At 32.2% G+C, this 23,666-nt stretch overlaps 2 protein-coding genes across 2 annotated transcripts; one reads left to right on the top strand and one right to left on the bottom strand.

Moving 5' to 3' along the window:
• The first annotated feature begins 7,914 nt into the window (after positions 1 to 7,914).
• On the top strand, positions 7,915 to 20,054 carry LOC111292228 (kinesin-like protein KIN-4A). The gene is made up of 26 exons (XM_089766549.1): positions 7,915 to 8,366; positions 9,027 to 9,173; positions 9,272 to 9,421; positions 9,581 to 9,834; positions 10,455 to 10,642; positions 10,727 to 10,851; positions 11,996 to 12,032; positions 12,781 to 12,872; positions 13,110 to 13,217; positions 13,289 to 13,402; positions 13,614 to 13,707; positions 13,941 to 14,053; positions 14,457 to 14,555; positions 14,633 to 14,746; positions 14,874 to 14,990; positions 15,094 to 15,174; positions 15,738 to 15,809; positions 16,293 to 16,386; positions 16,462 to 16,493; positions 16,870 to 16,967; positions 17,051 to 17,149; positions 17,340 to 17,561; positions 18,048 to 18,210; positions 18,643 to 18,798; positions 18,877 to 19,173; positions 19,630 to 20,054. The coding sequence occupies exons 1-25, from the start codon at positions 8,250 to 8,252 to the stop codon at positions 19,087 to 19,089; spliced, it is 3,099 nt and encodes a 1,032-aa protein (XP_089622675.1). The 5' UTR covers positions 7,915 to 8,249; the 3' UTR covers positions 19,090 to 19,173; positions 19,630 to 20,054.
• Positions 20,055 to 20,276: 222 nt separating this feature from the next.
• On the bottom strand, positions 20,277 to 23,234 carry LOC111292227 (putative inactive receptor kinase At5g67200). Its single transcript, XM_022884485.2, has 2 exons — positions 21,478 to 23,234; positions 20,277 to 20,996 (listed from the first exon to the last, which is right to left on the bottom strand). The coding sequence occupies exons 1-2, from the start codon at positions 22,883 to 22,885 to the stop codon at positions 20,437 to 20,439; spliced, it is 1,968 nt and encodes a 655-aa protein (XP_022740220.2). The 5' UTR covers positions 22,886 to 23,234; the 3' UTR covers positions 20,277 to 20,436.
• Positions 23,235 to 23,666: the final 432 nt, after the last annotated feature.

Below are 23,666 nucleotides of genomic sequence, written 5' to 3'. Positions count from 1 at the left end.
GTTTTCGCTTTTTCTTCCTAGTCTAAAAATAATGCAATTTTATTTTCATATTCATTTCTTCTTCCGGTTATGCCCCTGAGGAGGAGAAGGTGGGGGAAAACGTACGGTCCAGATTTGATCAGAAGAATCCCCTTGCCCAAGGGTACCTTGTCCCCTTTTTGCTTCTTATATTTATATTAAATAAAATAAATATTAAAATTTGGCCCTTTCAAAGTCAAATCAATTTGCTGTTTTGCATCTCTAGCGTGAAATCGACGCCACTATTCTCCTCACGTGATCCACGTTCCCCACCTCCTTACCTGTCACGTGCTTCTTATTGGGTTCATATTAGTGTTTGGCCCATTTTTTGGGTCCATTAAAAGCCCTAGACTGTTTTCAATCTTGAGGCCAATTCCAATTTTACTGTTCTTAATTCTTGTGAAAAAAATAAAAAAAAAGATTTGTCCTTGTTCACATCCAAAATTCAAAACTCCACTGCTTTAAACAAGTAATTTTATTAATAAATGAATTGTTAATTCGTTAATATTGAGATTTTAAAATTAAAATTTTCAAATTCGAATTCAATAGTTATAAAAATAGGACAAAAAATATCATTATTGCTGCTGAGACCCACTAATCAAAAGATAATTGGCTCCTAAAACCTTTTGAATCAATGATACTCGACAGACAATGAGACAACCAATGTGCCTAAGACCCATGATTTTTAAGGATAATCTTTTTTACTGTAATGATGTGATGGCTAAATGGCCATCTGCAAGTACATTTTTTTAGTTTGTTTCTTGCTTTTCATTTTCAATGGGGTTAGTTGAGACAATTGAGAGTTATGATTTTGAAAATCTTTTGCTTAAAGTAAGAATGGGCCATGGCTACTTGCCCCTCCACCGATCATCTCCTTAACAACATAGCAAATGTTTAAGTCCACACCACATTTGATTAGATTGATGAGATTTTAACAGATAATCATTTTCAAACTTAAAAGACTGACCCCATGTTCTTCAATTTCCACTGTTTTTTTATCGACATTAGCTTTGCAGTGAATCTTATAATAATAAAGTTATATAAACCTAAGTCAAGTAATTTCGTATCCTTAGATAAGATTTGAATATTTTATTTGTAAAGTCTAAGTTTGAATTTTGTTACTAGTAATTTGTTTTAGTAAGTGATTTGTAAATTTAATATAAATTTTGTTATTAACAGTCTGTTTTGATAAACAACTTGTAGATGTAATATAAATCTTTTATATGACCTACGATATGCCATAATCTTAAAAAAAAAAAAAAAACTTCTAACGTTCTAAACTTTTTTTTATTAAAAAAAATGAAAAGATAAAAAAATACTCAAATAAAAATTTAATAACTATTTAAACTTAAAAAATTTTGTCATATTTAATCAAATTCTATATTTTTTTATTTCGAATCAAATGAATTATTAAATATTTATTTTTATTCAATTTAATCCTTAAATATTTATTTTTATCTTAATTGAACCCTCGATTAAAAAAAAATGAATGTTGAAAGTTAATCAATTTTTATCTAATAAAAATTCATGAAAATAAATGTACGAGAATTTAATTAATTGTAATAAGATAATAAAACTTTATTTTCAATAGACAATACTGCTCGATCTAAGCAAGCAAATCGGGATCTATGAACAGTGACATAACAAATAAAAAAATGCAAAGGGTAAAGTGTTTCGAGGCATGTACAATGATGGGGAATTTACTTGCAGTGCTGGTGCTGCACATGTTTCTATTGTCAAACATTCAAAGATCGATCGAGCTGGAAAGAAAAAAAGCTTTGAGCCTCGTAAAGTTTTAGATCCAATGCTGTTAATCAGTCCAAGACAAAACACATGTTGCATGGCAAAAGGAAGAGAATAGTTAGAATGGTGGCTTTGAGAGATGATGATAAGCATTAAGAGGAGAGGACCACCAGCCATGATTGTCCTCTGGTAAATGGGATTTATTTCATTCTTTTTGCTTTACATTACATCATATTCTTTTATGCTTCATTTGAATGGTTGGGAAAGATTTTCTCATTTTAAATTTTAATTTTTTTTTTGATACGATGTACTGAAAATCCTTGGATCATCCAAATATATCATTAATGGAAGAAGCAAGTCATGGTTTTAGGGATATGATGTAATGATTAATTTGTTCATTGGAATGGGAAGAGCTTGAGGTAGACTTTGCAAATGTCATTGGTACCAGATAAAGCCTGGTTTTTTTTTTTTTTTTTTTTTTTTTGAGAAGAAGACAATCAAACGAGAAGAGACAGAAGAAAAATGGTTGAACAATGATCAATTAAAAGGATGAGCATGTGAAGAAAAGGCCCACAAATGGCAGAAAGCAGAAATGAAATCTTTAAAGGAACCAATAAAATCAAAAGGTGAGAAAGATAGGGCCAACAACAAAGTTGTCTCCCCACAACAGAGTAAGAGTCTAAAACTCTTTAGTGGACCATGAAAGAAAAAAACATGAGGAAATTTTAATCAGAACTAACTTCAATAATGATAATTTTGAATAAAATTTCTATTTTAATTTTTCTTATGTCCAGAAAATAAACTTGTAGTGTAATTTCTAAAATGATCTTGCAGGACTATTCTAATTTCATCCGTTTGATCAATTTTTAGAAACTTAAATTTCTTTCTAGCTTCAAGTCTTCGGCTTTTTTTTTTAATTTAAGTGAGGGCATGGACCTTATAAAGAGAAAAAGGGAGGAGATTTTAGCTTGAAATCGTAAAGCTTCTTTACTCACTAAATCAATAGGTGAAGGAAAAGTTTTTGGTTACCTGAATCAATGATAAATTTTTTTATATAAAAAAGGGTTGTAATTTGAATTATAAAAAAATAGTAAGTGTTTTAGATTTAAATATTCGATTAATTCATATTATTTTTTAAAATTTATTACATGAAAATTAATTAGGTTAAAATTCAAATTTAATGATAGAAATCTTTACTCCTTGATAAGATTAGGCATTATTTTTTGGATTTATATTTAATACATAATAAATTTATATTTGATACACAAATTTATTCAAATTTAATGATACACAACGTCAATAAATTTGATTATGATAACTTATTAAGGAGATAAATCATATAATAATATTTTAATAATAAGTAAATTTTTTTAAAATATTTTAATTTATGTATATTTATTTTAAGTATTAATATTTATTTATTAATAAAATATCATCATCTGATTTACTAACAATATATAAAATTTATAAATTAATAATGTATTAATTATAAACTTTTTTTTTAAGTCAAAAGAAGTATAAGTTCAGCACCCAAAAACAAAAACCATTGATTTTATAAAATAGAGTCTTTTTCTTCATTTTCTTAGAAAATTAAAAAAAATAGTGAAAATATGTTTGGTAATTAAAAAGAAAAAAAAAATTTTAGAAAAAAAAATGAAAATGAGTTGAAATATGAAAAAAAAAAATATGTTTTCAATTGAGAAAATAAGAAATGTACACTACTTTTTTCTTTGTGTTTATACAAGTAAACATATTTGAACACTTTATAATGTCATTAATTAATAAATATATATTATATTTATAATTAGATGCCATTAATAATAATATCATTAAATATTTTATTTATTTCTTTATTTTTACATTTTAAAAAAATATTTTTTATGTTCATTTATCAAGTACATTTTTTAAAAAATAAAAAATAAAAATTATTTTCTAAAAAATAAAATAATAAAAACAAAAATATTTTCTCAAACCAAATACTTTAAAATGAAGAGATTTCCCCCCTTTGACAAACCTTATCTAAAAAGTCAGTCTTGGACGCCAGCGTAAGAGTCACGACTACATATTAATTCTACTGATTTTGTAACACTCGTTTTCGTTGTTAATTCAATTTTCTAGCAAAAGCCATTCGTGGGATGTTTGAGTTCCACCTAAATTAAAATTTCATGGCCAAATTAGTGCGGACCATTCAACGTTCGTCATTGGCTAATGACTTCTCAACTCTCATGAAAAACACAATCATCTGTTTTTGTGGGCTCTAATTATAGTTGTTGTCTTGGAAAATCTTAATCATGATTTTTGGACAACCACTTCGATAATGTTTAATGTTAACGTCGATCAAATCAGTAAAACTAACAAATGTGAATGGAAATTGCGTTTCTCAAAAGCTTGGATTAGATTAATGGATTTTATCATGAAGGGAGGGGCCATGTTTTTTGAGGTTACTTAGGTAGCATCCAAGCTAACGGTTGAAGTTGATGTTAGGGTAAATCCAATGAACAGACGGTTTGGTGTACAAGGGAAACTTTGTGGTTGAGATTGTTTTTCCTTTAACATCTTATTTCTTTACCTTTTTTTTCTCCGTTTCTTCCTGCCAAAGTTTAGATTGAAAGTTACTTGATATTAAATGTATGGATTTTTGTTAATACAATGATACTTAATTATTCCTAATATTGTTTTTTTGTTACAAATGAAGTTTTCATTGAAGATGGCAAAAGAAATTATAAATATATATTTTTTAAATGATTGTATGAAATAAATAAATTAAATTATAATTTTTTATTAATGTTATTATTTTATTTAAGTCTTTGAGTAATTTAATTAATTGAGTTGGTTTCCTTTAGTCATGCATTTTAATATTAAGAATAATATTTTCAATTATTGAAACTTTCCTTAAGAGAGATTTGTGTATACCATGCATTTTCAATGGAATGATTAAACAATATTTCAAGTAAAAAAAAAAAAAAAGTAGGAACTAGTAAAACTTATTATTGCATTGACAATTATTTCTAAAGAAAAAATGGGTCTAAATGTATTTCACTATTTCTTTTGAATCATTAACAAAAATAAATTGTAGTAGTAATATAATTTTCTTTTGGTGGTGCTTTGTTGTTGCCATTGAGAAGAAAGGAATAATAGTATAATAAGATTAAAATTAAAAAGGTTGTTTAACCTAATTTTTTAGTACAAAAAATCACAGTTTATAAAAATTAAAATTAAAATTTATTGAATAATATCTCTTAATAAATTAAATTAAATATCGAATTCATTTAATCAATCTCTTAAAAGATTATATAATGATATAATAATATTAGTCATTGATTTATTTTATTTTTTTGGTGTAAGGCATTGATTAATTTTTAAATATACATAAAAAGTAAGAAAAGATTGGCTATTTTACCAAATAAAAAATTGAGATGAAAGTAGAACTAGCAACTCATTTTTGGGGACCAGTCGAAAAAAAGAAACTGTAAAAATAAATAAAAAAATAGGCATGTGATTGAGGGCCCAAGCCCCAAGGGGCAAAAAGCTGCTCGTTGCTTAATGCTACTGCCATTTTTTTTTATTATGTTTTTTCAGCTACCGCTTGCGCTCCTTTCCTTTCTGCTACGGCTCGCCAACTTCTTCACCATCCATGCTGCTTCCGCCTTTCTTTCTTCCCTTTTTGTTTATGCTTTTGGTAATTTTTATTTACCCCTTTAGCCCTTCTCATACCTGGCATATGCGTAATTAAACAACTCAAAAATCCAACTAGGGGTGAAGGACAAAAGAAAACTCTTAATCCATTTTAAATATTAAAATAACAATTTTAACAAATTTGTAAAAAAAATGTTAACCATAATTAATGAAATTGTAATATTTATGAAAATAAATTTATAATTAATGTGTTATTTTTTATTCCCTCAGTCTCGTTTTATTTGTCTATTTTTCTTTTTAAGATGTTTTAAAATTATATTATATTTTTTTGAATATTTAAAATTTCTATTTTTATATTTTAAATTTATTTTTTGTGATTTTTTTTATTTTTTTAATATTAAAAATAATGAAAATATAATTTAAAAAAGTTAAAATTTAACATTAAATATATTAAAATTAAATTTTTTTTAATTTTATGAAAATTAATATATGACAAATATTTTGAGACGAATGAAGTATATTATAATGGCTATCCTTTTATCAGTGTCAGAAATATATATATATATATGTATATATATATTATGCAAATATTTTATAATAATAGCATTTAATAAAATAATGAAATGAGATAGAAGATTGCCAACATTGGATAATAAGAGAAAAAAAATTAATATTGGATTATGGGTTTATGATTTTTTAGTATAAATATGTAAATATGCATCTTAGATACAATAATGAAGTATTATATTTGCAACTAATTTTGGGATAGAAATAATTAGAAATCTGAATCATCTAACAATAATTGAACATATTCATTAAAGTTCCATAAAATACATCACATGACATCTTGTACTTGAGAAACCCAATTAAATGATGTATAGTGTATTTATTATCTTCAAACTAAAGCAACTAATTATTAATCTCATCCAACTTTTTTAATGGTTTTTTCTTTTTCATTTCACCTTTTCGAATCAACCGTTTTTGTATATAAATGAGAAATTATAAATGTTAAAGATCGAGAGTCAAATTGGTTAAACCTTTAGATTGATTCTAAAAAAATTAAAAATAATAATAAATATTAGTGTAATTTCAATTGAAAAAAAAATCATTATAATTGTGATTAAAAAATTTTATAAAAAAATTTATACTTAATATATCTCATTAAAATTGATATTTAAATTTAATTAATGATGCGATGAATTCAATCATATCATATAAAAAATACAGTAAAATGTAAATCCTATTAAATATCAATTTTACAATAATTTATTTTTTAAATAAATATAAATGGATCGTTTGAATTAAATTCAAAGTTTTCAAGTTAACTTTATCTTTAGTATTACATAAGTTTAAGTTTTGATACAAATAATTGAGCCTTGCTATTGTCATACACTAACAAATTTAAGCAATCTATTATTCATATGGCCATGGTTTAATCTTTCTCGAGACTAGTTAATGAAACCAAATTTCTTAAAATGGAAACCAAATTTGTGATAGGCAACGACACACACATCATTGTTATGAATTAAATATAGTTAGTTACTAAGGTTGCTCTTCAATTAAATAGAAATATGAGATAAAAAAATATTGAATGTGAGAGAAATTGGTTTATATTGTTACATATTTTAATTTAATAATATATAAACATATGTGAATTGATTGTTAACTTTGATAATATGAATGTTGATCAAACTTTTAAAAGTTTTATTTAAGGAGATTTGTGCTTCATTTAAATTTTTATCGATCATCCAAATAAAATATTAAACAAATATCTCGAGTTAAGTAAATAGATTAAAAAAAATTTAAAAGCTTAATGTTTCATCAAATGAGTTAAATAGATGAATTTGCATCTTCGAGTGAATTAATAGATAAATTAGATAAGATTTAAACGTATAATATATTTTCATATAAATTAAATAGATAAAAGTTGGTAAAACAATAATTGAGCATTATTTATTGATTTATATAAAGTTTCGAATAAATTAAACAGAAAATAAATCACATTATGTTAAGAAGCCAAACTAAGTGATCATCATTTGTTGTCACAAATTAAAACTACAACGACTTAATCTATGATTTCATCATATTCTCACTTTTTAATCAACCTTTAAGCTTTAGTATACTATAATCTTCGATTTCTGTCCAAATAATTCAGCGTCCGCTATTGTCACAAGCTCACAAATCCAAGCAATCCCACAATTGTGGTCGCAGCTTAATCCTTCTCGCCAACTATTAATCCAACCTCATTAAATTCCTCCAAAATTCGTGACCAAAAACGATTCACACGTAATTTTTATGCAATTAATTACAGTTAGTTACTAATACTACTAATCTTTTTGCTTTCCAATTTATTAAATTTAATTAAATTAAAAAAAATGTATTCCGGTATTTCGCTTTTTCCAGGTATAAAAGGAGCCAGATCGTGATGGGGTCGAAGGGCAAATTGGGTAACAAAGGACAAAAAAAAAGCGAGTTTTGTTTTAATTAAACCAAGCAAAACGCTCACCGGTGGAAGTTAGGAGCAGTGAAGAAGAAGAAAATATCGATAGCTTTTGTTGCTGTCTTTGTCTTTGTCTTCACATTCTCTTCCTTTCTGTTATACGTTCTTTTTTTTTTTTTTAAACCAAGTCGTTATATCCTCCGCCTCCACTCCAACAACCATCACTTCCACCACATCCACCACCGCCTCCGCCTTTTTTTTTATTTAAATCGTAATCCGAGCCCATTAAGCAATGAGATTGAGATTAATCTATTTTCAGATAAATTAAATTAAAACATCTGAGGCTCTGGTTTCATTTTCTGCATCCGCATTTTGTTTGGATTATTTTTTTTTTTTTTGGTTGTTGTTACTAATGGAAGCAGCAGAGAATTGCTCGGTGAAAGTCGCCGTTCATATTAGGCCGTTAATCGGCGACGAACGAACTCAAGGTTGTAAAGAATGTGTTACTGTTATTAGTGGAAAGCCTCAGGTACTCTGTTTTATGTTCAGAATTTTAAATTTTTTTATTGCATGCGTGAGTTTATTTTTACTTAAATTCAACCATTATTACATTTATTTTTAGCTTTCCACTTTACTAATTTTTTCTTTAATCATAACAAGTTTTTATTCGTTTATTCAACCATTTTTGTTAGCATACAATTTTCTTCATATTAACTATATATATTTTTTAAAACTGCTACGGAGTTTAATAATGCATGCAGAGCTGGAATAAATTATCTTTGGAAGTAAATCCTTTTTTTTTTTGCCATAAACAAAGTGAAGATTGAAAGATCAAAATTGTCAGAAAATCATGACTTCTAAATATATGTACGGAAAAAGTCTGAGACTAAATTTACTCAAATTTTATGCTGAAATTGTAGTTATTTGAATGGAAAAGGCTTTAAGGGAGTACGAGCTTGTTTTTAGTATTATATTGAGTACAGTGGCTCCTCTGTATTTAATAATATCGCAACAAGAAAATATGGCAAAAGTTAAAAGCGTTAATGGAGTTTTTATTTCTTTTAGTTTATAGTTATTACCTTGAAATGATTTTTTTATGTCATTATATTTGATGAAATATAATTGATTTGACTTTTGTAGCCTGGTTAAAGTTTACTTGAGTAATATACTTATTTGGCTCTGGGTGCAGGTGCAAATAGGGACACATTCCTTTACATTTGATCATGTTTATGGAAATGGTGGTTCTCCGTCAACTTCCATGTTCGAAGAATGTGTTGCTCCTCTGGTTGAAGGTTTGTTCCAAGGATACAATGCTACTGTACTTGCCTATGGTCAGGTAATATCGGTTTATATATGAGAGCTGCTCTAAGTTAAACGAGCTTTTTTTAATGTCCTGGTATTTATGTTCATGGTTGACATGTGCAATTGTCACAGACGGGATCTGGGAAGACATATACCATGGGGACAGCTATCAAAAATGGTTGTGAGACAGGATTGATTCCTCAAGTTATGAATGCATTGTTCAAGAAAATTGAAACATTGAAGCATCAAACAGAGTTCCAGCTACATGTTTCCTTCATAGAGGTATATTACTTGTTACATGCTTGAGGAATTGAAATGAAATTTCTCTGGAGTCATCGCAGAATGTCTTTAATGAATTGAAAATATAGAGTATTTGTTTCTTTTCAACGTATGCCATGTTATTTATGAGGACTAACCTAATTTGATGGCTTGAATTTGAAGATCCTGAAGGAAGAAGTGAGGGATTTACTGGATTCTGAACCTGTAAGCAAACCTGTTACTCCTAATGGAAATGCTGTGAAAGTTACAGTTCCAGGTAGGCCGCCGATACAAATTCGTGAATCATCCAATGGAGTTATAACACTAGCTGGATCAACTGAAGTTGCAGTCAATACACTGCAAGAAATGGCTACTTGCCTGGAGCAAGGATCAATAAGTAGGGCAACTGGAAGCACAAATATGAACAACCAGTCCAGGTAAACTCTCCACTTCTGATGTTTTTCTCATCCCTCTCAAAAGAAATATTTTATACTGCTCAAAGAGGTTATTATATATATGAAACTTGAATCATTTTGCTTTTTCTTCTGTTGAGCCATTATAGACCAGGCTAGAGAGAATGTTATCAACTAGTGTGAGATTTATTGTCACTGGCAAGTTCAACGAAAGCATTGATGACTGTGCCATTTTTTTTTGCAATTAGTACTTATACACTTCCACATTTCTAAAGCAGTCTTACTACAATAAAACGGGGTTGGAACTTGGCAGTGCAGGCATGATCAAATAGGCTAAACAATTTATGGTTAAAATACCTATGAACTTGTAAAAGGAAGTAGCGCTATCCTTATGATTCTGATGCTTACAGAGTGAGCTTGCGATTGGTATTTCTGATTCCTGCAGAGTTATATGGCTCTGTCTGTGTTTTCCTTTTGCTTTCTATATCAAATTTTTGTTACAAAAAGTTATTTTTCTTTTCCCAAATTTAAATGGTTTTGAGTCATATTCCTACTCACAGGGATTGAATTATTTAATTTTGTAACCTGTACATGAATGTTCATAATTTAGTGACATGTGGTTCCATTCTGCATGGTTTTAATAGTCGATCCCATGCCATCTTCACAATCACATTAGGACAAATGCGTAAAATCCAATCAGTTTCTGCCATTAATGAAACTCCTGATGAAGATATGGGTGAAGAGTATTTATGTGCGAAGCTCCATTTGGTGGATCTTGCTGGGTCTGAACGAGCAAAAAGAACAGGTTCTGATGGTCTTCGGTTGAAAGAAGGTTTGTCAATATGCTTATAAACTTAAATACATGCTTTCTGTGTGTATTGGCAATGTTAAATATCCATTCTATTTTCATGAACAGGTATTCATATTAATAGAGGGCTTCTTGCACTTGGCAATGTCATCAGTGCCCTTGGGGATGAGAAAAAGCGTAAAGAAGGCGTGCACGTTCCTTATCGAGACAGTAAACTGACTCGACTGTTGCAGGTTAGATTTATTTTTTGTTTGATTCATGTGGAAGTGATTTGAATCGATGACATTTAGATGACCAAAAAATGACTTGATTTCAAAATATGTATAATTTTATAGTAATCTCTAGCTTTCTCAATTACCTCGTATACACATTTGAAGACCTCTTAAACTAAGGAAATCAGAGCAGTTTCCCTCACAATTTAATGTGATCATTCAGCCTTATTGAATTTAATATATATCAGATGCTTTGATAAACTCTTACGATTCATTGCTCATTGGTGTATAGTGTACATCATATTTTAAAATTTTGCTATAAGGCTTAAGAACTATGCTGTCCAATCATTTTATTTTCTTTTTGCAACTATATTAATCAAATGAGTTAATTATACTTTTGGTAACTGAACTTTCAGAAAATGTACAAATTGGTACCTAAAGAAATGAAATGTACAATTTGCACATGAACTTTCAAATAATATATCATTTTAATCTAAATTCTAATATTGTTAAATTAACTCGCCTATATGGTATCTAACCAATATAATTTTGTTATATGCATGTTATTTTTTTAAATAAAAGTGTTAAATATTTTGTGAAAATTTTCATGTGGATGTTACGTGACAAAAAAATGATTGACCAGTCCTAGTCATTTTTTACGGTTCAGGTAAAAAAATATATTTTTAATTTGTATTGAAAAAAAGATGGTTGATGGTATGTGTGGTGAACATATAACTTGATAATATTTGTGAAACGTCGCATATATAAGCTGATATGGTTAGCGGGATTAGAGTTTGGGTTAATATGGCACATAATTTGGAAGTTCAGGGTGCAAATTGTACCTTTTATTTCTTTAGGTACCAATTTGTACATCTTCTCAAAGTTCAGAAGCCAAAAGAATAATTAACTCTCATCAAATTGAGGCTGAGCATTTTATTTTCCTTTTGTCCAACAGCAGTATCTAGGTTTTTGGTTCATGATCTTAAATCTTATGTTATTAGCTTCAATCTTACAAGATTTAACGATTAAATGACAGGTTATTAGTGTCTTTAGCAACATTCATAATTTAGGAATGTCAAAGTAACTACAAAAGTTATATTTCATGCTTAATTTCTTCCTTATTCTCTTATTCTTCTGATCTGGTTTGGTTTATTTGTTTTTTCAGGATTCACTTGGTGGAAACAGCAAAACAGTTATGATAGGTAAATCCCTAAATGGCTGATTTATAATGGTTATGTTGATTGGTTTTTGGTCAATCCTATAAAGACCTTTTTATTTTCTTCACCAGAAAAATGATATTGTTATGCACAAAATCTAGGCACCAATTAGTTACTTTTGTAACCAAGTTGTTCCTCAGTTTCAAGCCTCTCTGATGACAACTAAAGTTTTGCTCCACTTTATCTTATCATTCCCAAATCATGCTATGTAACCTATGCTTTTAGTAAGATATTCTGTATGTTTGATACCAAGGTTGCAACTAAAGAGAAACAAAAAGGTGGAGGCGGTATAGATTTACGTGCATGAAATCCTGCACTCATCTGGATCTTGCTATTTCTTACTTGAGCTTATGCCTTTTCTGCTTGTTTGTTTGGCCAATTATCATTGTTTGCTATTAGCAATCCAACTACTGTTCAAAAAATATAAAATGTGATAGTGGGATTCAGATCTTTTCTGGGGCTATGAATCATTTCCCAGGCTTCATGTGCCATTCTAGACACATATGTGGCTTGTGCATATACTCTCAAAAATCTGTTTTTATTTTTTATTTTTTATTTTTTTTCACTCTGCTTCCTAATTCTTTTATCATGTTTTTTTGTTCTTTCTCTCTCTAATTTGTATCTTGCTTTATGTAAAATGTTTAGGCATTGTTCCTCAAAATCTTGAGTTTGGTTGCTCAAATTCTTTTTTTCTCCAACTATGTACCATTGTAAAATGTCGATTTCTTTTCAGCTTGTATAAGTCCTGCAGACATCAATGCAGAGGAAAGTCTTAACACTCTGAAATATGCTAATCGTGCTCGCAATATCCAGAATAAGCCTGTTGTAAGTTTTTTACGCTATTTTCTTATGACTGGTTTTGTTGTAATTCTATCCTACAGTATTTAATATGTGATACTTCAAAAACTTGTTCAGGTTTAGAGTTGTTTTTCTGATGTGGAATGAATTATTGCTGCCTGCTCCCCTTTCCTTTTATTTAAAATTTTTGGATCCTTGCATAATTTTTGTTGGACCCTTAAATGACCAGCTTAGCTAACCACAAAGGTTTCGTTTATCCTACAGGTGAATAGAGATTTAATATCCAATGAGATGCAAAAAATGCGTCAGCAGCTACAGTACTTACAAGCAGAACTTTGTGCCCATGGAGGAGGGCCTACTTCAGATATGCAGGTATTTTCCTGTTATCTGAATCATTTGTCTATTGAGATATTACAAGAATGGTGCATAAAACATCTTAACAGGTTCTCAAAGAAAGGATTACTTGGCTGGAGGCTACTAATGAGAGTCTTCTTCGAGAACTTCATGAATACCGCAGCAGACGTGCTGTTGCAGAGCAGTGTGAAAGTGATGCTCAAGTATGTTGATGAATAATCTAGTTGATTTTTACCTTTTTTCCCTTGTTTTTCTTATTCTTTGCAAGTAGGTTATAGTATTCTTTGAACTGAATCATATTCTTTTATACTAATTGAATATGTTGATTCATATTTGTTTAATATTAAAATAACTTACTTAAATGAAAGTTGCCAGCTTGGTTGTTATATAACCCTTTTTTGTTCCATACCTCAGGAAGGCCATGCATGTTTTATGAAAAGCGATGGATGTAAGACGGGCTTTCAGAATATGGACTCATCTGATTATCAAATGGATGAAGTTGAGTCAGGTAGACCATTTATTTATTTGAATAGCATAATGTTGACATTGAGACTAAAATTACTTGTCCTTTAATATGAAAATTCATCTTCAATCCGATCTTGTGTTGGTGCTGGTGGAATAGATAACTTTTAGGTTAGTCTCTAACATGAAAAATTCCTTTTGATCCTGTGCTTCTTCTTAAAAAAAAAATAAATAAATACCCGTGAAACGTTTCTAATGTGATATTGCTGATTTTTGCAGATGAAAATCCTGGAGAAATTGCTGAAGTAGCAAAAGAGTTAGAGCATGCACTTCGGCGAAATACTATGGATAGAGAATTGAATGAGTTAATCAAGCAATTGGAGCAAAAAGAGGTCTCCCTTATACACTTTTTTTTTTTTTGTGCGCAGACATATACATTACCAATGAACTAATTATAGGCTTAAAAGACAATGTTTATTGCTCCAACCGAGATACATTTTTTATAAGAAAATAAATATTGATCTTTCCCTTGGGATAATCCTTTTTTATGATCCATAAGGGCTCTGAAGAGATGACATTGTAGGAACTTTGTAATCTGTTTTTCATCATATTCACTGCTTACAAGTGGTTTTTAAGAAGCCTTTGTCTTGATCAAAAGCTATTGAAAGGCATTAAGCTTGCATCTTGAGCAAAATCTTTCTATCTTCTAAAATAAATTTATATTTTCTGGTAGAGCTCTGGCAGGAACTAAATTGATATTCTCAAGGCTAATTCCTGACGTTACTTTCTGTGCAGTCTGAGATGAAACTTCTTGGAGGAGCTGACACTGAAGCACTAAAGCAGCACTTTCAAAAGAAAATCATGGAACTTGAGGAGGAAAAAAGAATTGTGCAGGTAATAGGACCTTCTTAAGTTTCTGTTGTTTAATATGCCTTTGCACCAACACTTAATTTTATATGACACAATCACAGCAAGAAAGAGATCATTTGTTAGCTGCCGTTGAGAACCGTGCTGCTAGTTCTGATGTACAAATGCAAAAAATGCAAGAGACCAATGTGCAGAAACTAAAAGCACTTGAGGCACAGGTGACATTCTGAATATCCAATCATTATACATGTATAAGCCAATATTCTTTTTTATTGTTGATGTCTCCTCCTTCATCTTTTATTTTTTTTTATCTTTTTGTTTATCTTTTTCTGTTTCCAATTTCAGATTTCTGATCTCAAGAAGAAACAGGAAAACCAGGTTGAGCTCTTAAAGCAAAAGCAAAGAAGTGATGAAGCAGCAAAACGATTGCAAGGAGAAATACAGTACATCAAGGCTCAAAAAGTTTGTTTTAATTGAGTGACATTTCCATGTTTGCATTCATGCATAATACATTGTGGCATAATGTGTCTCATTATTTTGGAAATGGGCCTTCCCTTCTTTGCAGGTTCAATTGCAGCACAAGATAAAACAAGAGGCAGAACAATTTCGACAATGGAAGGCCTCTCGCGAAAAGGAATTGCTGCAGGTGCTTCACTTTTCACGAACAACATAATCTAGTTCCAGCCTTCCTTTCTCTTTTCTTTTCACATATCTTAAATGAAGAAGGGTTTGTACCTCAAAAACAGATTTGCTTCAGTTATGAGCTATGATGAATCACAAATTGGAGTTAGAAAGTAACTGAGCAAGCATTAACTTGGCTATTATAGTCTAGATTTTGTTGAAGTTTTTGTGAGCAGCGTGCAGTAGCATATAATCTGTTTGTCAAATATAATTTCACAGCATTGTATCAAAGTTTCCACCCACCACTTCAAAAAGCATTATGTTTCTCAAGAAACTACTTTATTGTTTGGATCATATATTGGGACATTTTATTAGGGTTTTGCTTCCCCCCTGGTGTGTTTCCTGCTGACCTAATCTTGCCTTCTAATAGACACTTAGAACTATTTTTGCTGGTGAATTTTAACTTTAAATGCTCTAAAAGTTTGGAAAGTAACTTCTGCTGGTCAGGCTTGCCTTTTATATCCTATGTTTTATTTTATACTGTAATGCTATTAACTTTAACATCGATCTTTTACTTTTCTTGAGCAGCTTAGAAAAGAGGGTAGGAGGAATGAGTATGAAAGGCATAAACTTGAAGCCCTGAATCAACGCCAAAAAATGGTACAGGATCATGAGAGGCACTAGTCTTTGATGTTTTATGATTTCATCTATGTTTAAAGTGTTGGAATATGGGCCTACCTTTTGTACCTATTTTAGAGTGCTAAGTTGGTTCATTGCATATATTATTGATTTGTTCCTTGCCTGACTTGAATGGGGCATGACAGCATTGTTTATATTCTTGGTAGGCCTCTAGACATTTTCCTGATTCAGTAACCCATTTTATTTTGAAGGATTAGTGTAAGTGTAAATTTGTTAATTATAGAACACGCAGTGTGATTGACCTGATCTGGTTATGTAAGCAGTCCTTGAAAGGAACACTGAATTTGGAAGAATGAGGATTGATGCAGTCAAGTTTTTAAGGGATTTTCCCTGTACATGAATCTTTAGGACATGCCTTCTGGCATGCTTTTTTTTATACTACATATCATATAGTTGTCAAGGTTTTATCAGTGCTGTAACCAACAATCAATATTTTTCTTGCAGGTTCTTCAAAGGAAAACAGAAGAAGCAGCAATGGCTACCAAAAGGCTGAAAGAGTTGTTAGAAGCACGCAAGTCTTCTGTACGTGACAACTCAGGTAAAATTTTCTTTGTGAAATTAATCTGTTATTGATTCTTTCTGTGACATACTAATTGTTTGTTTACCTTTTCAGTTAATCACAATGGACATACACCAAATGGACAGGTAAATGATTTGTAATTAAGCATTCACTCCTAGGCAAATTTGTTACTCTGGGTCAGCAATGTCTGATGAAATCTACCAGTATGTCTATATATTGGTGCAACTCAGGCTAGGCTTTGAATCATGATCAAAGTGACAGGAGTGCAAACTATGGTCTGAAGAAAATATTTTGGTTGCGAACCATATATTTAATATACTCGGATGGAAAATACAGAGTAAATTAACTGTAATGATTGGTTGAGTTTGCAATTTCTTTTTCACCTGATCACAAAAGGAATGGGCAGCTCTAAGTCCAACCTTAAACTAGTTGTCAATTTTGTGTTACTTAAGTTTCATAGCTAATGTTGGCCATCTTTCATTTTGGTTTTTGCATCTTTAGAGCAACGAAAAATCTGTGCAAAAGTGGCTTGATCATGAGATAGAAGTAATGGTGAATGTCCGCGAAGTTCGTTTTGTATATGAGAAACAGATCCAAGTGTAAGTATCCATCAATTTGTTTCTCTTACACTTACTATCTGTTTTAAGCCTTTATGAAAGTCTGATATTAAATGATTGTGTAGGCTTACTGCTCTGACAGAGGAGTTAACCTTATTGAAACAAGTAGATCAGTTGTCTTCAAATGGTGACATTCCTCACAAAGTAAACAATGGACATTCTAGGTACATATGATAGTGATATGATTATGTTTCTACTTATTCTATATATTCTCTTCAAATATTATCTGCACAAATGGAACTGGCGGGATCTTATCTTAATTTGTACATCTTATAAAAACAATAGAAGTGCTTGAGGTAACTATGATGAATTAAATATGTTTTCCTTTTCACTTTGTTATTTCCAACCAATTAGATTGTTATCTATGTCACCAAATGCGAGAATGGAAAGAATAGCTTCCCTTGAGAACATGCTTAGCATGTCTTCAAATGCCCTCACGGCAATGGCTTCACAACTCTTGGAGGCAGAAGAAAGGGAGCGTGGTTTGGTTGGTCGTGGGCGGTGGAATCAAGTACGCTCAATAAATGAGGCAAAGAACGTGCTTCAATACTTATTTAATGCTACTGCAGAATCAAGGTGCTTATACAAACTAGAATATGACAAATTTCATTTCAACTTTCTCTTTCTTCTGTTGAATCTGGTTATCTGACACTTGAAGTGACATGGCCATCCTTAAAATTTATTGAGATTAGTTAAATGTAGATAGTTAAATGCAACTGAAGATGTGTACCTAGCTAAGATATTGGAAATACCTAGGCTCCCATTGTCATGCACACTTATGAGAAGCTAGTATATTTGTACATTATCTTATGCAAACTCAAACACATACAAGCAGAATATGGATGTCTGGGGTAAATGACTTGTTTTGCACATTCGAGCTATACAATGATTGCATGTGCATCTCTTTACCTATTTACCCCAATGACCTTACCACCTGATAATGCTTACTATTTTGGGTTTTCTGGTTGAGGTCACTGTGAGAACATAAAATTGAGGGTGTTTGTCAAGAAGATTTATTATGTAATGCTTGAATGTTGATTTCCATGGTACTTCTATGAGCAGGTGCGAGTTGCGGGAGAAAGATTTGGAGATTAAGGACCTCAAACAGCAATTGAAGGATCTCACTGCTCTATTATGGCAAAGTGAGGCACAGAAAAAGGAGCTTGTGAAGGAGCAAAAGATGAGGGAGCAAGCTGTTGCTATTGCCTTGGCTACATCAGCTTCGGTGAGATTGTCATCTATGCATCACTTTTTTCTTTTTTTTTTTTAATGTTTAATGTTTAACGCACTAATACATTCTCATTCAAACTTAGCCCAAATCACACTATGTCCTTATTAGCTGATGTTTTGGACTGAAATTATTTAATTTTGACTTTAAGGTGGAAGATTCAAGTAATTCATCAAGATTTCCGTAGGTGATGATGATTACTAAATAACCTTCTACATTTCTTTGTCCTTTAGTAATGACTAAGGTCTTAATTATGAGCCTTGGGTTATCTTATGAAACTTGAGGAAGGAAAAAAATAATCTCCTGACCAACTGAAAGTACTCATTAATAGCACTAGAAATAAATCAAATGTTAGGGATCCAACAACATTTAACTTTACAATGTACCCCTAATTTTGTATTCTCATATTTTATAAATGGAATTCCACAGGGGAACTCTCGCAGTTCATCAAAACACTTTTCGGATGATTTGAGTGGTCCCCTCTCATTGATGTCACTCCCAGCCCCCAAGCAACTGAAATTTACACCTGGGATTGTTAATTTGTCTGTTAGAGACTCAGTAGCTTTTCTAGATCAGACAAGAAAGGTAAATTATCTGCTCCATGTGGTTGTTTAGATTATTGTCTTTCTGCTTGATCTAGAAGTAGAGATATCATGTGTGCAGATGGTACCAGTTGGACATTTGTCAATGAAGAGGTTGACAACCATGGGACAGACTGGAAAACTCTGGAGGTGGAAGAGAAGTCATCACCAGTGGTTGCTTCAATTCAGATGGAAATGGCAGAAGCCATGGAAACTCTCAGAATTAATCAAACACAGTGATGAAACAATCATGAGATCAAGGCCTCGTTCACAGGCTCTAACTGAACTGATATGATAAGCTTATATCATCAGCTTTCTTTATCCTGTGTATAAATCTTGACGGGCATAATGGCATGGCTTACTGAGAAAATAAATGCAGGTAATTCCCATTTTTTTATTAGTTGCCTGTTGACACAATAAGAAACATTGAAGTTTACTATGACTGGTACGGTTGATACACTTATCATGCTTTTGTGACCTTGAACCTTGTGCCCTGATATGCAGTTCATTCGTTTTCGTTGCTTTCTGACCATGAAGTGTAGACAGCCAAGCCATGTCTGATAGACTATAAAGACAGCCCATTCTCCTGGATGATTACATGTTTTACTGCCTGAAATGATTACACATAATTAATTCATTTTTGTGGTTCTTGATCTAAACTTTTGACATTAAGACAATACTTGATGAAACTTTGCCGTCTTGACTCTTAGGTTCGGTTTTCATTGTTGCCCTTTAGTTGTTTCCTAATCAGCCAATCTGATTTAGTGACAAGAACAAGTCCATGCTCAATTGAAAATTCACGTCTTGTATAATTCTTTTTCTACCATTATTGCAGGCATGTTGTAAATAGGGAAGAGGAGATCGGTGCTTGCCATAGTTGTACCCGAGATGTCTAAACACAAAGTTTGCGTGATCTTAGCTAATGTTTGGATTTCAAATTTTTGCTGGTGTAAATAATCACATTGAAGCATGTTGGCAGAGTGGTAGGCCTCCAATGTGCTGGAAAGTGGCTGATAACTGACTAAGCATGGTTATATATGAGGTTGTTGCGGTTCATAAAGATGTTTCAGTATTTGTAGTGTGCTGTATTATTTTTCATTCTTTATCATGAAAATAAAATATCTTCTGCCAAAGTTGTGCATGATTGACCTTTCAAATTGCCATTTTTTGTGTATATGTTACGTTCATCAAGATTATTGTTGTTAAGTACCATATAGATTTAAGTGATTAATTTCTGGCTTTAATGGCCTAATAGTGTGACTTGTGAGACTTAACACTCAGTTCAAAGAAAGGCTGATATAAATCCCAAACTTAGATCCGTTGGTTTAGAGAAAGATGGCATTAGGTAAGTTTATGATTTAAATTCAAGTACTTGTAATTCTTTCATATGTTTGAATGTTGCTTCAAAGTCTAATTACTCTTAATCTCTTTTTTTTTAATCTTTATACTGCGACGCTGATATGAAAAATGGCTAATAAAGCCTTTGGTAACATCATATGATCTATCTCACGTGTAATAAATGAAATCAGATTGTCATATACAGGAGCTTGAATAAATTTCTCGGCTAAGCCTGAACACCACACAGCAAATTCCAATTTGCTTCATTCTTAGCATCAACAAATATTTGATTCATTCTATATTGTTATGAATACCCAAAAGATGCACTATCCTCTATCATTGCACTCTTCTTGATCTCCTGTATCATCTTTAACACTTGCCACATCGGCGGCCTCTGCTCCGGTGATTTCAAGCTACAAACGCTAGCAACTTCAGTTAGCATTCCAAGCCGCTGATATTCCCCACCATCATCTTCTCGCATTGTTCTAACCCATTCCATTACGTCATGGGGCACAAGCACAGGATGTTGTGATGGATGTTTACCCGTCAAAAGCTCCAGCAGGAAGACACCAAATGCATAAACATCAGACTTGGGAGTGAGTCTGCCGTTTGATTTTCGAATCTCAGGAGCTTTATAGGCAGCAGAATCAGGATCTTCAGTAGAAGAAGAGTCTGCAAGGACAGCAAGGCAGTAGTCGGTGAGACAGGCTTCGAAATCAGTCCCAAGGAGCACGTTGGAGGATTTCAAGTTGCCATGGACAAGCCTTGATGCTTGGTGGATGTAAGCAAGGCCCTGGGCAACATCTTCTGCTATCTTTAAACATGACGTCCAATGAAGAGGCTTTGCCCTTGTTGATCTTGAACCTGTTCATAATCTTGCATCAGTTGTAAGCAATGAATTTGATCTAAACTACAATGAAATTGTTCATAATATCCAAGAATTCCTTTGTATACATAACCTTATTCCTAAGCATTAAAATATGGACAAATTCGTGAGTTTTAAGTAAAATGACATCACCGTAATTGTCGGTTTCAGGACACTAATGTTCTAAAAGCTGCACCAGTTTTTCTTAGTACTTTTCACTACTTATTCGCCATGACTTTAGCTTAAATCATGCAGAATCCAATGGTTGATTGGTCTAGAATATTACCCTCACCAATAATCAAACATCAATTTAGAAGCAAAGGCCCCACTTTGGTTCTCTTTTGCCCATTTTAAACACTACAGTCTACAAGCCGTAACTGTAACTAAATACCGTAAACTCGGCCATAACTCACTGAGTAAACCCAGTCCCAAAACTCAAAAAAAAAAAAAAAAGAAACCAAAACAAAACAAAAATCATACCATGAACGAGGTTGTAAACGCTTCCATTGGGTTGATAATCATAGATCACGAGCCTTTCTCCTTTAGCTTGAAAATAAGCTCTAATTGGCACCAAATTGGGGTGTCTCAGCCCTCCAACGGCATCCATTTGTTGCTCAAAAACTTCACCGCTGGTCACCCCCGTTTTCCCAGCATCCAATCTCTTCACCGTCAAAATCAACTGCCCATCAACCACTGCCTTATACGTGGTCCCCATCGTACCCCTCCCTAATAACTCAGCTGAAGCTCTCATTAGCTGTTCTAAAGTGTAACCTTCAACTTCACCAGCAACAAACACTAAATTCCCACTCTTTTTCGGCTTTTGAACTTCGGATATTACTAATTTTCTCTCCGAAACTTCTTCAACTTGGGTTTTTGGGTTTCCTAGGTTTGAGTTCGTTGCTTCTGATGAAACTATTGTTGTTGGCTTTGTTTCTTTTGAGTCCAGTCTCTTTTTACCGCTTTGTTTTCTAACCAAAGCTAAAGCTAACAAAACTGAAAATATTATCAAAGCAATTCCGAAGGTAAACCCCAAGACCGCCGTAGTTTTCTGGTGCTTCTTCTTCGGTGAGGATGGCGGTGTAAGAACTAAAATCCCTCCACTGTTGGCGCCGCTGCCTTGAACCTCCGCGCTTTGCCCTAGCGGACCTGACGCTGAAGGAGAACCGAAAAATGGAGCACGTGAAGTGCAGGCTTTGTTGATAATCTCTCCACATAAATTAGGGTTCAATGAGAACGCCGTCGTATTGAACTTCGATAAAGTCCGGGTGACCGGTATTTTTCCAGTAAGATTGTTTCCTGAAACATTGAAAATGAGTAGAAATGATTGGTTTAAAGGCGGGACCGTTCCGTTAAACCGGTTCCACTCGAGCCGGAGGATTTTTAACCGGTCCAAAACGGTTAAGTTAGCCGGCATCGGACCGGTTAAACCATTGTAAGAAAGATCGAGAGAAGTTATTCTATGAAGAAGTAAGACAGAAGGAGGGAAAGTGCCGGAAAAATTGTTACGGTCCAAAAACAGGGATTTAAGGTTGTAAAGAGAGGATAAGTCGGGGATCGGACCCGACAACGAGTCGTTATGGAGACTGAGGACACGGAGCTGGTCGAGGCGCGTGAGAGAATCGGCGGGGAAAATGCCACGTAAGTCTGAATTCTGGAGGATATAGCGGACGACACGGCCTTGAGCACATTTGACGCCTTGCCATTGGCAGTAGTCGAAGCGCTCGTTGAGCTCGTAAAGGAGTTTGTTGTCGAGGTCGGCCTTGGATTTAAAGGAGAGGATGGAAACGGCGTCGGATGGGAAAAGTAAGCTGGCTTTTGGAGTGTAAGTTATAGGCTTAGAAAAGCATGTCAAGAAGAAGAAGAAGAGAGGAAGCAAAGCTTTGGACATTGTTTTTGTTTTTGATTTTAGCTTTGTTTTCTCATACTTGTGTCTGTGTTTCACAAGATTGAAGTTATGGTGCCTGTATTTGGGGAAATCACCGATAAAGTCACGTGAAAGTGGGGAATGGAGGAATTTTGACGTTTGGAGATTATTGTCGACGTTCTACTTCTACCCTTAGCTACACCACTCAACAGCGCGTGAACTGTACTACACTTTATTTTCTTTATTTTAGGTTTGGTGGTGGCGGTATATATTGTAGCAAATTGGTCGAAGTAAAAAAAAAAAAAAAAGAGGAGAGACATTTGATAGATTCTATTCTTTATTTCGTAGGGACTAAGGTTTATTTTTCTTAATTAATTGTTTCCTTTTGATGAAACATGCATAAGTAATTAAAAGAAAAAACTTGATTACTATGTACATATATTAGTCCTGGATTTTTTGTTTTTTATTTGAATATTTTAACATGTTAATGATGCGTGTTATGTTCTAATCATCAAATTAACAGGGTTGATCATAACGTTTATCAAGTTTGCATACACTTTACTTTCACTTCACTCTTTCGAGGTGGTCGACATTTAGGCTTTGATTGTTTCATTGTAAATAGCTTCCTAAATATAATTTTTGAAAAATGAACTTATTTTTTAGAAAAGTCTATACTTTTTATTTTTTGGATGGTCTTGTGCAAAATATTTTTTGGTGTTTGGATTTTTTTTGAAAAATTTGAATTTTCATCAAATTCGTATTTTTCACATAACTATTTAAATAATTTTTTTACACTTATTCAAAA

This window comes from Durio zibethinus, chromosome 10 (assembly GCF_047325235.1).
Source record: "Durio zibethinus cultivar Kanyao isolate XHJ-2024 chromosome 10, ASM4732523v1, whole genome shotgun sequence".
Taxonomy (NCBI): Eukaryota; Viridiplantae; Streptophyta; class Magnoliopsida; order Malvales; family Malvaceae; genus Durio; species Durio zibethinus.
This window is presented reverse-complemented; position numbering and strand designations above follow the sequence as displayed.